This window comes from Urocampus carinirostris, chromosome 12 (assembly GCF_059441175.1).
Source record: "Urocampus carinirostris isolate Australia breed hairy pipefish chromosome 12, RoL_Ucar_1.0, whole genome shotgun sequence".
In the NCBI taxonomy this organism is placed as follows: Eukaryota; Metazoa; Chordata; class Actinopteri; order Syngnathiformes; family Syngnathidae; genus Urocampus; species Urocampus carinirostris.
The window spans coordinates 24,824,675-24,839,838 of NC_142360.1; the positions used below are offsets into that span (position 1 = coordinate 24,824,675).

The following is a 15,164-nucleotide window of genomic DNA, read 5'->3' on the forward strand; positions in this document are numbered from 1 at the left end:
AAAATGAAAATAAATTGAGATGCATGTGCACTGGTCAATTATAGAAAAAAATGCTATGTTTTTAGGATTTAACATACATTCTAACATCACATAAAAAAGGGAATTATTTAAAAAGCAATTGCAAATCAAAATACCCCACTTTTTAAGTTCACACTTTAAAATAATAAGAAAATAAGATATTTACAAACAGCAATGCAAAAACAAAAAAGGATACAATGAATAAATGAATAAAACAAATAAACATGGAAGCTGGCTGTAAATCCTGAATTAGATTTAGACACAAGTCTTCTCATAAAAGAAGTGACAATGAAGCTAAGAAGGCAAGGCAAGTAGTTCTGCTGGGAAACATTGAGGCACAGTTGTGTGAAAAGCAAATAACAAAAGTAAAAAAAAAAACTCGGAGTGGTAATTTTACACAAATAGGTGTGAAAATGAATGGCCAGGCCGAATGTACACAGAAGGTTACATAGTATGGCCCCAAAAAGTTGACAGCCATAAAATTGTGCAGCCAGCATGCCAAGATCCTCGTCATAACACAAATATCCCAACTGATTTTCCGAGAACCTTTGAGAGGACTTCGAGGGAAGAGCAGTGCAAAACACAGGCAGTGGGGCCAGGCTCAACCAGAGAAAGGCAATTGTGAGCAAAGCATTCAACTTTCAATCAGCAGCTTTCAGTTAATGATGGACAGCAAGGCCATTAGCAGAAAAGTCAGGTATTATATAACCTGAGAGCAAATTCTGACTCCAAAAACAAATACTATATGGGTGATTCTTTTTTTGCAGTAACAATGTGATGTCATGATGTTTTAAATGAAAAAAAAAACTGCCATCCTACAATTCCTGTTTTTATAATTTTAATACAACACTAATATGTTTAACACTAAGAAATACATAGTGGTCAAACTATGGGATGGATACAATTCTAATAATAGCTTGCTTTCTTAAACAATGTCTCTGAAAGTTTTCCACTCTGCTATTTCCTCAGAAACATTTTACCAACAAAGACACATAGAGCAATACTATATGAAGTTAATATTATTGTTATACTATTAATACTATAAATATTATGATTATTATTATTATTATTATAAAATTGCTCCCTGACCTAATTCCACCCTTTCTTAGGTCCTTTCTCCAACAAATTATGTTCACAGACCTAATAGGGTGGGGTGGGATCTAACGGGGTGGAATTTATTTTACCTAATCGAACTGTAGCTCTTTAGCTTGTCGACTTTTAGCCAGCTAACTTTCAACAGATTAACAAAACATTAATAACTAAATCTAATATGTGTTTTAAAAAAATGTACTCAATACATGTTTTCCATAATTTGCCATAACAGAGTAGGCTTTTAGGAGTGCCTCATACAAGTATAACTCATTTAAAATAAAAAAAGTAGAAGTAAGGAGAGTAAAAGTTAAAGTTTACCTCTTTTTTCTGACTTGAACTCCTACCAAAATCTAATTATGTCACTTCCTGCAAATGGCTTTGATGAAATTGTAGTTGAGTATATTCTAACAGGGTGAAAAACTACCACTGGTACTGTATAATTTGAACAAAGTAGCAAGTGAAAATAAAGAAGGATGTGGACATGAAATGTTTCTCCAAACAGAGAATCACCCACGTAAATATCTTGCGACCTTGCTTTTCCAGAAAGTAAAGCTCAGACTCAGAAGCTTAAACATCAAGGAGGTATGACTACGTTCACAGCACTGTTTACATATGTACTAGGGATGTCCCGATACAACAATTTGTAGCCCGGAGTATTTTAGTTGGCCAAGTGGCTAAAAAAAATTATTTGCACCTTTTTTTCAAAATAGTATTAACTTTTTATTGTTTATGAATTTCACTAAATTAAACAAAAGGGTTTTTTCAACAGCACATATCAAACCAGAATATTACTTTTATTACATTTTCTTAAAAAAAAGGGATGATATTCAACTTTTCTAAACTACCTAATAGATGTTTTCAAGCAATGTCCAATATACAGGATAATATAATGCATTATTCTCATTATTACACATAATGCTAACTGATTCAGGCAAACTTATTTTGATCACCTAGGATCTGCATGCAACATCAAGACGCTGCTGAATAAAAAACAATGCGGGGAATCTGGAATGTACTGTCTGTATGAAAATGCCAAGATTGGAAATAATATCGAACATTTTAGAGGAAATCCATGAAATCTAGGTTACGGAATCTGGTTTGGGGCCTGATATTGGACCAATATCAATATTAAAACGGGACACCCCTAGTAGGTACAGTACTGTGTACCTGTGAAGGCACATGTTGAGCCCTGGATACTGAAAGCTGCTGTGCTTGTCCTCCTTTCTGAACTGAGCCTGTTGGTTGTACCAGCGCTCTCTGTGTAGAATAAGACAAATCGCCATCACAAAGATATGCATGTTGTATTATGACACACTGTATCTAACAGATTCCATGGTTCTCAAGAAAAAATAGATAAAATAAAATAAAAATATTTTGCTTTCATGGCTCTTTAAATCAAAAAGGTTCCCAATCCCTTGTTAAAATCATCTACTACGATGAAAGGACTTGTCTGGCATCCAAAGTAATCTGCAGCAGCGGAGTTAGCAAGCTACCTGTTGGGAAGCTGGGACAGGCTGTACCACGGGGGCCTGCGCTGATGAGGACGTCCGCAGCGTCGCCACGCTGGGCGAAGTGTCGGAGCCTCCCTCAGAGCTCTGCATGCTGCTTTGCATAGAGGTTGGAATTAAGCAAAAAGAAAGAAGGAGTTAACAAATAATGTGAAATAAAAACATCTGAGAGTGAAGTTTAAATGACCATTCATTCTGTCCATTGCTGTTTGTATTCTTTCGGGGTTGGGCCAATCCCTAAACATTTGAATGAAAATTAAAGTGGATCAAAAGGGCTTATTCGCTAGCTATCTGAATTTGACCAGATTTCTGGGTTATGATGCACAAAAAGTTTAATTTCACAATACGTACTTGTAAAACAAGACAAGGATCCAATGCTTTTTACATGATGTGTGGCCTTCCCTTTACACCACAAATAGTTTTGATGCCTTAAAACAGCACAATGATGACCATTTACTTCCACTTCCTAATTTATAAAGCTTAAAAATAAAAAACTAAGCCACAACCCAGTGGTTGGACTGATCGTACGGTTCAGGCCCTCAAACTCAGTCACTCTTATGCAGCAGGACAACGATCCAAAGTCCACCTCCGAATGGCTCTATGAAGGTTCTGAATTGGCCAAGTCAAAGTGAGGATTCAAATTTGATTGAGATGCTGTGGGGTCACCTAAAACCCTCCAAAACGACATATAAAAAAAATATGATTGGGCCAAAAGTCCTCCAAAGCATTGTGAAAGACTCATAACCAATTTTTATAAACATTTGATTTCTGTTATTGCAACCAAAGGATCCCCTCACCATTAGAGTCACAATTCCTGTGGTATGTCTTGGGCAAGTACAGCCTGGTGGCGCCCATCCCTCTCCAGGCCAACAAATACCACTGCACCAAAAGCTTTATAATCGTTTTTAAAAATAAAGTTTTTTATACTTCTTAGCACTGAATGAAGTAATGAATTAAGTTTGTTTTTACCGCTAGGAAGAAGTAAATAATACAAAATAGACATATCACCAAAATTCTGTGATGATATCACTCTTATCACCCTTGTATTGCATTTGTATTTATTATCTTATTCAGCCAGTATAAACCATAAACATGATATTTACAGGAAATCATTTGACACCCAAACTTTCGACGTGACGCGTCGCCTTCGATCGGCGCCGGGTTTTTAGACCCAACTGCTGTGTTGGGAGTCATTAGGTGACCAAACCCTTAATGCCGAGCGCCAAGAAGGGAGGCAATGAGTACCAATGTTGTAAGTCTTAGGTATGACTAGGCCGAGGCTTGAACCAGCGACCTCCCAGTCTCGGAGCGGGTGCCCTACCATCTAGGCTACTGATCTGGTCTCACCGTGTTGATAAAACCTATTGAAAGAAATTAAAATCCCCTCATCAACCCATATTGTAATTCATTACTAAAAAAAAAAGGGGGGAGTTTGTGGTTTACCACTTTCAGTTGATATAATGAGGCTAAGCTTTAGTAGCCCAACTACCCTGTATTATAGACTTTTTTTTTAAAATGCCGACACTAGACACTTAAGCAGGTTGTATACAATAAAAGTTCCTTCAAAGAAGGAAAAAAGTCAGTGCTGCTAACTAATGACAAGACCAAGAGGACACACTCTACTGTCCTCTGGCTAATAATGTGCACTGGGGGCTATGAGATGATCCATAAGACACGAGGGAATAAAAACTTCTCCGCTGAAAAATAGTAATGAAAGGGATAAAAATGACAAAAGATCCGCAGGACTGTTCAAGGTACTAATATCTAGTGATTGTTTAGAACCAGGTATACTCTCTAAGGGCCCAAATAAACCAGCTGATGTGAGGAAATTCCTGAATGCTTTGCAAACGTATTTTGGTTGCCATGGCGAAGAAACCATGGCAACCACCCCTAACTCAAACCTCACCTCCCTCCCTGTTCAACTCCTACCCCCACCAACCAACCTCCGTCTTTCTTGCACAAGAACTTTGGAGTGTGACTGCAAAGAGCTGAGTGGGGGAGAAAAGCGACGAAGATACATAGGGCAGGAGGGCTCGACTTTTTTAATGAGCTTTATTAAACATGAAAAAAAAAACAGTGGTACAATATATGTGTCATGTCAGTTAGGGATGGGCAACATAAACGCTTCTTATTAACCAGATCAAAACATATTTTTTAATTAATTAAAACACATGTCTAATACATTCAGTTTTCAGTATAATTCTGAAAATGAGTAAACATCCTAAACCAAGAACAATAACAATAACCACACAAGGCCCAATAAATAATAGCCAGACCAAACAAACAAAATTCAATTGATTTTTTATTACCAAAAGCGTTATTTTTTGGCTTAGACATCGTTACAAAAAAATAATTGTCAGGGTAGGCATTTCATTTCAATTCAGTTCAGCCGAGGTTACCTGGTGGTTCTTCACTAGTCAAAAAATACACTAATTTTAAAAATAGCGCTGGTGCTAGCAGTAAACGTAAAATCAATTAGACAAATTAACCATTCGAATATGTTCAAAATGATTCAAGTTGAAAGTAGGGGGGTTGCAAAGTGTTATGGCAAGTTTAACATTCATTTTACACCTTTCTTATAACCATATTCACTATTGACATATCCAATATACAAATACAACTGTAATTCCAGAAAACAAATATGTATTATAAAACACCAATTAATGTTTTTTCTGTGCGTATGTATAACTTTTGTACTTTTGCAAAAAATACCTTCCTTTATACGTGAAGCAAAGCTTGACACTCGTTGCTTGCAGCAATCCACAGCTATCTATGCCAATTGCTCATGAGCAAATGTCTCATTTTTTTGGGACTTGCATGCTGCAACTAACTGCCTTTTTCATGTCCCAGGATTTAAGACTGGTGATTGTGATGGCCACTCCAGAATATTTGCAACCAAGTGGTAGAATTGGATGTATCTCAAGGATCATTGTCCTGTTGTTTAAGAGAGGCAGAAACTATATAAAAATTGTATGTGTGCAATGTGTAATGTTTGGTCACTTTTTAATACCTGACATTAGATTTAAAATTTAACTAAAGCCTTTAATGTGACATGCCCAATGTACTTATTTAAAAGAGATACTCTGAGAAGTACAGACGCTCCCCTACTTACGAACATTCAACTTACGAAAAATGGTAGATAAAAACAATTTTTTCGGCATGTCGAAAAATATCCGGAATTTGCAATAAGTTAGGTTTTGTATCGTGCGCCTTTTTCCGAGTACAGGACCGTACTGTAGTGCTTCCTTCCGCAGCTACTGCCGTGTGGCGCTGTGAGAAGTCACCGAGCATCCCCCCCGAAGAAGAAATCCAGCTTACTCTTCCTAGTTCGTGTAATCTTTAGCGTGCTAAGAACGTTGACATTTTCTATTGTTTAATATCTCGTGCATCCATTCAATATGGTTGGTGTGAAGTGTAAAGAAGAGGTGAGCCGTTTCTTGTGCAATTAAAAAGAAATAAGAAAGCTTGACGCGGTTGAATAAATGGTTGGATTGCTTTTTCTACCACGGAGGAGGAAGTCGCCTAACTCTTGAAGCTCATCTTCCAGAATTGAGTTAAACTTAATTTAATCATACTTGAATAAACCCTAAACATACATTCCATAGAAAATATAGCACTGAAACAACTTACAAATTCAACTTATGAACAATCGTCCGGAACCTCTCACTCATAAGTAGGGCAGTGTCTGTATTTCATTTTAAAAAATAACAAAATGAAAGAAAAAAAAATCTAAATTACTTAGGACAGTTAAGAAGATTTTTAATTTAAACAATTGTTTAAACCACTTGGAAACTGTCAGGAATCAGCAGAGGGTGGAGGGGAAGTATGTCTTCTTCAAGACAGAAAACAATACATGGTGTGGGTGTGCCACCACTGGCTTTTCCGCAAGAACAAGCCATGACTAACAGACTGGGAGAGTATTTTGAAGTCCCAATGCGATCGTGTGTGACTGTGTGCATGTGTGTTATTATTGAGACAAAAACACGCTTAGAAAGTAGCAATTTTAGTACTAGGACTGCAACTAACATAATTGATGAACCGGTCGATTATTGATGAATCGGATTTCTTAAAAACATTTTGAATTTCCTCCTTTTTATTTAAATTTTGAAGTTTTGGACAGACAGGAAAAATAGTGCAAAAAATGAAATGAAATTAAATGATCTTCATTTATATAGCGCTTTTCAAGTCAATGACTTCCCAAAGCGCTTTACATTGTGCTTCACACTTCACAATAGCGGCCGTGCAACCATGTGAGGCTAACCTGCTTATTGGGGGTATTAGGGGTTCAGTGTCTTACCCAAGGACACTTCGACATGTAACACGGAGGAGCCGGGATTTGAACTGCGATCTCTTGATCCCAAGACGAGCGCTCTACCTCCTGAGCCACTGCCGCCCCCCGTTTTAGAATATTCTATAAAACAATTAAAATAAAACAAATCCAAACGTTTTTCAATTAACTTGATAATAAACAAAAATACATACAAATTTATGCCAGACAACTGCAATTATTTAAGATACTCTTTTCCTACTGCCATTTTCAAAGATATCATCATTTTATATTTGGACTTATCATAAAAAATGCAACACATTTCATTTTGTTAATAGCACTTATTATCAACAATAAATATATATCAAAAATGTAACCCACTTTTCAAAATGTTGTCAACAAAATTGTTTTTTTTTGGGTTGAATCCTTTAATATGATTAACACTCCCAATTTGAAAATTATATATAGTATGCTTAATAATCTGGCCCTTGAGTAGAGTAATGTCATTATTATTATTATTATTTTAGTTTTATTTAATTTATTTATTCTCTAAATTTTTCTTTGTACTTCTGCAGCACTTTCCCTTCCCTTCAAACTTGTTAACTTTGCTCCATGATGAAACAGTCAAACACTACAAAGTTGAAATTTTCATGCCATTTTGCAAAATTGAAAAAATGAAGAACTTTTTCGGTCTGCTGGACCAAAGAGGTACTGTACCGTCAGTGTCACAATGGAATTATGTGCGCTCTTATTTGCATTGATTTACCATATTTAGTGGTGCATAAATCACGTGATACGACAAATCAATGATCTTATTAGTCGCCGCCAACTTTAGTAATCGATTGTAATCGATTTAATTGATTAGTTGTTGCAGCCCTAAATTTTACCCTCCCAAAAGGTGCGATTTTTTTTGTAGCTCTTATCTACAGACTCCAAAACTGCTGCATTTAAAAGGGAAACTTAAACAAATGGGGAGGGGGTAAAAAAAAACGTAAAAAGTCAAACAAACTTCCCCCAAGTACCTTTTACGCAGTCGAAAGTGCAACACTGCAGGAGATGGAGAACATGACTGCAAAACTCTTTTGCGGTTGGCCCGCTGTTTGGGGCGAGGCCACAGTGCCTCCGGCCAAAACACGTTTTTTTGGGTAGATCTGTGAAACTTGTTCATGCCGATCCTTAATGACTTTCGGGATTTTACGTCTTTTACAATCTACAACAAAAAAACGCTAAGACTTCTTAAAAGCTTACAAAAAGTCAGCAGTTCTGCAGCCTCTGATGTTGAGAAGATTTAAACATGTGCCTCTGACAGTTCAAACTTTTAACACGACTCAATCAGAGGAAAAATACATACAGATGTTCAATTAAATGAAGGAGCTCACAGTCTTGGCTCGTGTTTGCACAGACTCACATTGTTTGCAGAGCAACAACCGTTGCCAGTGGCAACAAGGTCCACTCCCGTTTCCAGGAGCTTGTTGCTACGCGACCGACAGAATACTTCCCAAACCAAACAATGCCATCCCCCCACCTGACCCGTCTATCTCATACTAAGTAGAAACTTACAACAATAAACACTATGTAAGCTATTCATTTTAGAACCTGAGAGACACAAAGCTATTTATGTGTCGCTATTATTGAAGAATTTGAAGACTTTATGCTGTTATACACTTTGTGCTGGTCAGAGGAAGGAAGGAGGAATGTTGAAGTCATCAAGTGAAAAACGGCCTATTCTTCAAAGCTGCTTTACATTCACGCCAACTGAAAATTATCCAAAGCCAAGTCTGATCTCTCCAAAGTTACTTGTACTAACAGAGAACAGTCAAGCAGTTCGTGGAGTTGTTTTTGTTTGAATAAGGAGGGACACTTGTTGAATTTGAAATAAGGGTTGGCTAAAAGAATCCAGCTTAACCAGACCCAGGCCTGCAGGTATTCAAGCAAGAAACACCCCGAGCCCGACCAATTAACCTGATATGCATGGCCGAGCCCAAAGCAAAACCGAAATTTTATATTTTATTTGTGAGGACTCGGCAGAAGGAGAGGTGATTTATGATGACAAATGAAAGCTTGTTTTTTTTAATGAAATCTATGTTGAACAAAACTGTATAAACATTTACATCTTTTATATTTCTGTCTCTGCAGAGGTTATATTAACCAACAATTTACATCATTTACAGGTTTTTAAAGAGAGGAAAATGTTAAGGTGGGTTGAAAATTAGGCTATAAACCAGAGCAACAGCATGTCCTAAAGTATCTAGCACACTTTAAGACAGAGAGGAGCAGAGAGACAAAGACAAACAGTTCCAGGGGAATAAGCCCTGCCCAACCCGAAAGTAATGATTGACAATATCAGGCCCGACTGACCAAAAAAACGGGCAGTGAGCAAGCAGCCAGGCTGGGAAGCTGGCCAGGAATAAACAAACTAAAGTACATGGCAAAACCGGCGCCAAGGCAAGGCTAGCCGATCAAAAAACTCGCGGTGAGAAGCTAACAGGGAGCCAAGATCAAAAAGCAGCAACGGCTATGGCAATACACGTGAAGCCGGTTGGGACTAAACAAACCAAAGTACATGGCAAAATTGGCGCTTTCGCCAGGCGAACCGAGCAAACAACACACGACAGGCAGCCAACGAGCGCCAACTGGGAGTAAACAAAACAGGAAAGCCCTTAGCAGCCCCGACGCTAATGAGGGGCTAGCCGGACAATATGATACTAACAGCAACACATGCGGCGAAAAACAAAAAGCCACAATCACCTACACAATAGGAGGCAAACGCAAACAAGGAACGCATGCTGTAACGACGGCAGGTAAACTTACCCCACGTAGCTTTTGGATGTCGAAGCACACAACTCAGACCAAACACCTACAAGGGCCTCAGCTACAGGGTAATCATAGTTCCAATTTCTCCTAGCAGAAATGAGCGGTATGCAATCGCTGATCACTACAATCTGTTTTGGAAGTGGCCTCATATATTGTGGTAATGAGATTCCCAATTTTAAAAGTGTTGCGTTCATTCAATGACATGAAAACTCCACTGCAAACAAGACAGTTGGGTGAACTTTGAGACGAAGTGTAATATTTTGCAACAAATATGCATGATTGTGGGGAGGAACACTATACATTCTGTGCCTGACTGAAAAAAAAATTTGTTTGGGAATACCTTTAGGATCGTATCTCTGAATTGAAAACAGACTTCAGGGGGCAAGGGGGTGGGGGAGAGCATGAAGACAGTAGTCCTGTTTTGTAAGATAGCAATGGACACAGGCAACAGGTTGCTGGTAAAGTGATTTAATTCCATGTTCAATCAATAACTTCCATTGCCCGGCAGATTACAGCTACGGCCTGTGAGTGAGCACTTTGATTTCGTGAAATGACACATGCCCGCCATTACACAAAGGCCTGCATTAAGATGATGGAGATTTCCACAACAGAGGCTGGTCTTCAAGCCGACTCATTAATTCATGGCTAATCCAATCGCAGTGGCTTGCACGGTTGCAGATGGCAGGAGAGTCTAAGCACCCCACCACCATGCTAAATATTCTCCTCTCAACTCTCTACCTCAGGTCATCAGCAAAGCAACATGTCCACTTCATTGCCGTGCACATTACAGGCCTGACTGTCACAGCCAGATCAAATTGTTGCTATGGCGACAATACGTTTGCTCAACCTCTACGCAGGCAACTTCCTCCCCCAACGCTGTAACACACCCAACCCTTTTTAAATTTGTAGAACTACCCAATTGATAAGTTTAACCCTCATGTTGTTAATATTTGGGACCGCTAATCATTGTTAGTGGGTCAATTTTGACCCGGGGTCTAACCTGACCACAAAAAAGGAAGAAGTATCACTCAATATAGTCAATGCAAAATCCTAACAAAAATTCTATATATCCAGAACTATATATACCAATTGTAATTTGATTTCATGTCCCCTGAGACACATCAGTTATTACATTTTCTAACCTGAAAACAGGTCACTGGAGACCCTAACGCAACATCAGTGTTAACCTTTCATACACACTCAAATTAAAGAGAGAAGACAACAATGGATTTTGAACTTGCAAGGAGGACAGGGAGGGAAGCCTTCAGATAAGGAATTACATCCCATACTAAGCACCCCTCCAGCCGCAAATTCCTCTTTTTCTATTACATATCTTAGTGATTGTGTGATGTACACTGTGAATGGGAACAAAACAGGCCTACTAAAAAGTTTTTCCGCAGTGATTAAGGATCTTTGGAGAATCGGAGGTCACACCAACAGCAATGGCGACCAAATGATGAATGTGCTGTATCTGAGTCAGATCAGGAGGCTACTCCTGCTACTGGTATCCATGGAACCCACTTCTATTCGATGTGGAGGAGCGAACCCCTACCCAAAGACCGGCCTGGAGAAGGATGGGCGCCACCAGGCTTTCCAGGGAGTTGTGCCAGAATGGTCAAGATAGTTAGGGGATCTGTAAATGTGAATCCAGGTTACAAAAGCAGATCTGCCACAAGGGCGTGAAAATCAAAGAACAGCAACTTTATGTAATAGTGAAAACAACAAACAACTGTATGCAATGATGGTCAAAATAGTAAACTACTATCCTATGGAATCTCCTTTGTAGGTGTCCAATACTAGAAACAGAATAAAAGTATCACCTATAAAGCCACGACACCCGAGCCACCTATCTCACTACTATGCATTTTGTGATAAACAATAGAGTGGCACACACGTAACTTGAATAAAAATTGTGTAATAACTTGTTTTAAACCAGGTCTGTTAAAATTTACTCCCACAAATGTTTGATGACATCCTTTTCAACTTACTATGAAATGGTCATTTAATCGTAATCAATAGCAAATAAATTGAATTTAATATTAAATTCACAAAAAATTATAAACAAATGATGCTGCTTGGTCCAGAAGACTAAAGAGGACCAAGCCATAAGAATCAAAAAATATTTCAATAATACATAATTTATTAATTTATTCTAATACTCAGATTATACACTGGGCCTCAATAATCATATGGATTTGGAACAGAACAAGTTATATTTAATGCTTAGTTATATGATTTATGGCAGGGCTATTAAGAAAGTAGTTGGGACAATTTTCACTCATAGACAGACAACTCACTCGCTCATTCACACCTAGGGACGATTTGGACCGGCCAATTAACCTGACATGCATGTTTTTGGGATGTGGGAGGAAACTGGAATGCCCGGGGGAAACCCAAACAAGAATATGTTAACTCCGCACAGGAAGGCTGGTAGCTGAATTTGAACCCATAACCCCGGATATATCTATCAGTATTAAATACTGTGTGGTGAGTGACATGGAAATTGTATAAAATTATGTAATCGAGTTATTGTGCTAAATGTAAATTGCAGAAACAACGTCTCTTTGTGTAGTGATGTTGCTTGTGTTTTGCACTTCCCAATTGGGTTATTTCTATAAACTATGTAAACAGGGTTATATTTTGTCAGAAGTCATGCGAAGGGTTAATTCTCATTTTAAACCAAACTGTGGGTACATTTACATAGGTCCTTAAGACGATTAATAAGAGTACCGTCGATATACCGTTTATTTAAAACCATGTAAATGCACACAGAAAATCAAATTACTCCTTTCATTACTCGTGCATGCATACCCGTACGACTGATCCAACTCCTTGTGGGTATTACTGCTAACGCTAAGTTTCTCCATCCGTGATATTTCCTTTTTTTTCGTTGGTGCCGCAAAGAACTGTCATGACAAAGACGAATGGTACACACTAACTCTGGCTAACTAGCTAAACAAGCCTCATGTGGATTATTTGATTTCCATTTCATTTTCTGCCCCCACAGTGTTAATACCAAAGATGTATCCATACATTATATAGTGTAGTTCTCTTTTTTTGAGGGGGGGGCAAGCCATGGGTAGTAGCAAAGGAGCACACTTTTGGAACGAAGAGGAAACAAGCTCGATACTTCAACGATTGAGGTCAGTGACATAAATGAAACACTGTAATCTTATTTAGAATGTCAAAAGTTAATAATGGAAACGGCATCTATTTATTTAATGACAGTGCTCGTGCTTCGCCCCCTCAATTCTGATTGTATAGGGCTATGTATACAGTATGAGGTTGCTTATGTGTCACTCGTCACGTTAACAATTTATCAGAATAGGTCCAACATACGAATTCTGTACTTGATTGATACCCTGTTATGAAAAAATACCCATTGACTGCATTCAAGTGTAGTCATTGATTTTCCATACAGCAAACATCAGATAAGCAAAACAAATTTAACAAGGTCACTTAGCAATGGAAATTTAATTCAATCAAGAATATAATTTAAAACAGGTTGATAGTCCTGCACTATTTATATTCCAATAATACAATTTTAATCAGAATGACCAGCTCAGTAGCCTAGATGGTAAGGCGCCCGCTTTGAGACTGGGAGGTTCGGGTTCGCGCCTCGGCCGAGTCATTCCTAAGACTTAAAAAGTGGTCGGCGGCGCCCTCTGTTGGCTGCGGCTGCATCGGCTCGCTACAACGGGTCAGGTGCAATCGACATTTCGTTCTGTGTACATTGTTACACAGAATGACAATACAAGGAAATTATTATTATATTATTATATCATTGTAAAGAGTGTTTGACTCAGGATTTATAATTTCCTGGCCAAATTCAAGCACTTTTTAAGGACTTTCAACGGCATTTTCTAATTTCTCAAGTACCATTAAAAGAGGAAATCCAGTGTGGACTAAATATTTTGCAGTTTCACAAATATATTTGCAATTTTCAATCTTGCGCGTGCATTTATCAAGACATAAGCTTTATAGAATTTGAGTAAATCACAAATATATTTGGAGATCTAAACAATACGTGGGTAATTTTTTAGATAAATATCTGTCCATGGTTAAAATTGACGGTAATATGCTGGTTACATTTTCAATTGCAGGAAGTTGTTCCCATTACAATTTACGCTACCTTAATTTTTTGAAGGCCCTCAATAAATGTCCACAATAGATACATAATCCCAGCACTAATACACATTTCACAGTGCCCTGTTTAGATGTAGCATGCACCTGCCCTCTTGGGTGCAACCTGAAAGGGGTGATGGGGCTTTATAATCCAAAGCCATACAACCTAATGCCAGCTGCTGTTAATTATGAGGAAAGAAGAAATGCAAAGGTAAAGCTAAGCCAGTGTCTGTGTCATATTTAAACAGACATGTTGAGAAACAGGGCAACAATTTCAAGCACATAGAAGCACTTTCTTCAGAATTCAAGCACTATTCAATCATTAACCAGGGGTCTCCAACATGGTGCCCCTAAGGACAGTTAAGGTGCTCACAGACTTGTTTTAAAAGCAGCTCACCAGTAATAGGTCATTGATATTTCCTAGTATTTTTTTACTTGTTCACTGAGTCTAGTCAAGCCTATTTTTGATAATTAACCTGGTAATAACATAGTAACAACCTAGTAATAGAATAAGTTGTTTTGGAAATTCAAATCAATAAATTCCAGTTCATGGGCTTCATGAATAAAATAAAATTGATTTAAGTATTGATGTTTTTAAGCAATTAAATAAAAGAGTAGAATGAGAATGTATTTATGTATTTTACAAATTTGTTTAGTCATCTTTTTTATTGATTTATTTCGCAGGACAACAAAATAAATTCCAATTTGTATGCAAAATGTCCATTTTTTTTCGCTAGCTCTCTGGGTACTTTTTTAGCTTTGTAGATAATTATCTTCCAACCTTTTTAGATATTTAGTAAGCCATCTTGCTAGCTTTTTTAGTTATCAAGCTAAATATTGGCCTCCATTCTAGCTAGCTTCCTCTTTAGCTTTCAATCTGCCTGTTGTGACTTTTTTACTCTTTTAGCTAGCTATCTAGCACCCGTTTTTTTTAACCTGTTTACCTTTCTAGATAATTATCAAGCTACCTTTTTAGCCATTTAGCAAGTCCATCTAGGTAAGTTGCTATTTTAGAAATTCATATCAAACTGAGTGCCCTTACTCCTAATCATGATCAAAAACAAGCTATGAGCTTGAAAAAAGCTTGGAGATCCCTGCTATTAACTGATGTTGACGTTCAAGAAATGGTCTTATATTGTTGTAAAGTTATTACCCCGATAAGAGTTCCAGAGGAAGAGTTTTCCTTAAAGCTAATTGTAAGATCCTGATTTGAAAATACAGTCTTTGTCTTGGCAAGAGCACTCAAGCTTTGGATGATTTTGTTGCAAGTTTTGAAGCGGCACAAACATCTTTCAACAAAGCAGTTAAGTCCATTGAAGAAAGGAAAAGTGAACAGGGGG

At 37.8% G+C, this 15,164-nt stretch overlaps 1 protein-coding gene across 5 annotated transcripts in view; it reads right to left on the minus strand.

The window, feature by feature from the left end:
• The window catches only part of rfx2 (regulatory factor X, 2 (influences HLA class II expression)), a 61,120-nt gene that overhangs the window by 31,602 nt on the left and 14,354 nt on the right, over positions 1 to 15,164 (minus strand). For 2 of the 5 annotated variants that reach the window (XM_088349073.1, XM_088349070.1), the window contains exons 2-3: positions 2,604 to 2,712; positions 2,278 to 2,367 (exon numbers count right to left, since the gene is read on the minus strand). In XM_088349073.1, coding sequence (XP_088205199.1) covers positions 2,278 to 2,367; positions 2,604 to 2,711 — 198 coding nt within the window. In that variant the 5' untranslated portion in view covers position 2,712. Of the gene's footprint in view, positions 1 to 2,277; positions 2,368 to 2,603; positions 2,716 to 15,164 lie in introns of all 5 variants that reach the window. The other 3 variants (XM_088349071.1, XM_088349074.1, XM_088349075.1) reach the window with 3 other exon arrangements.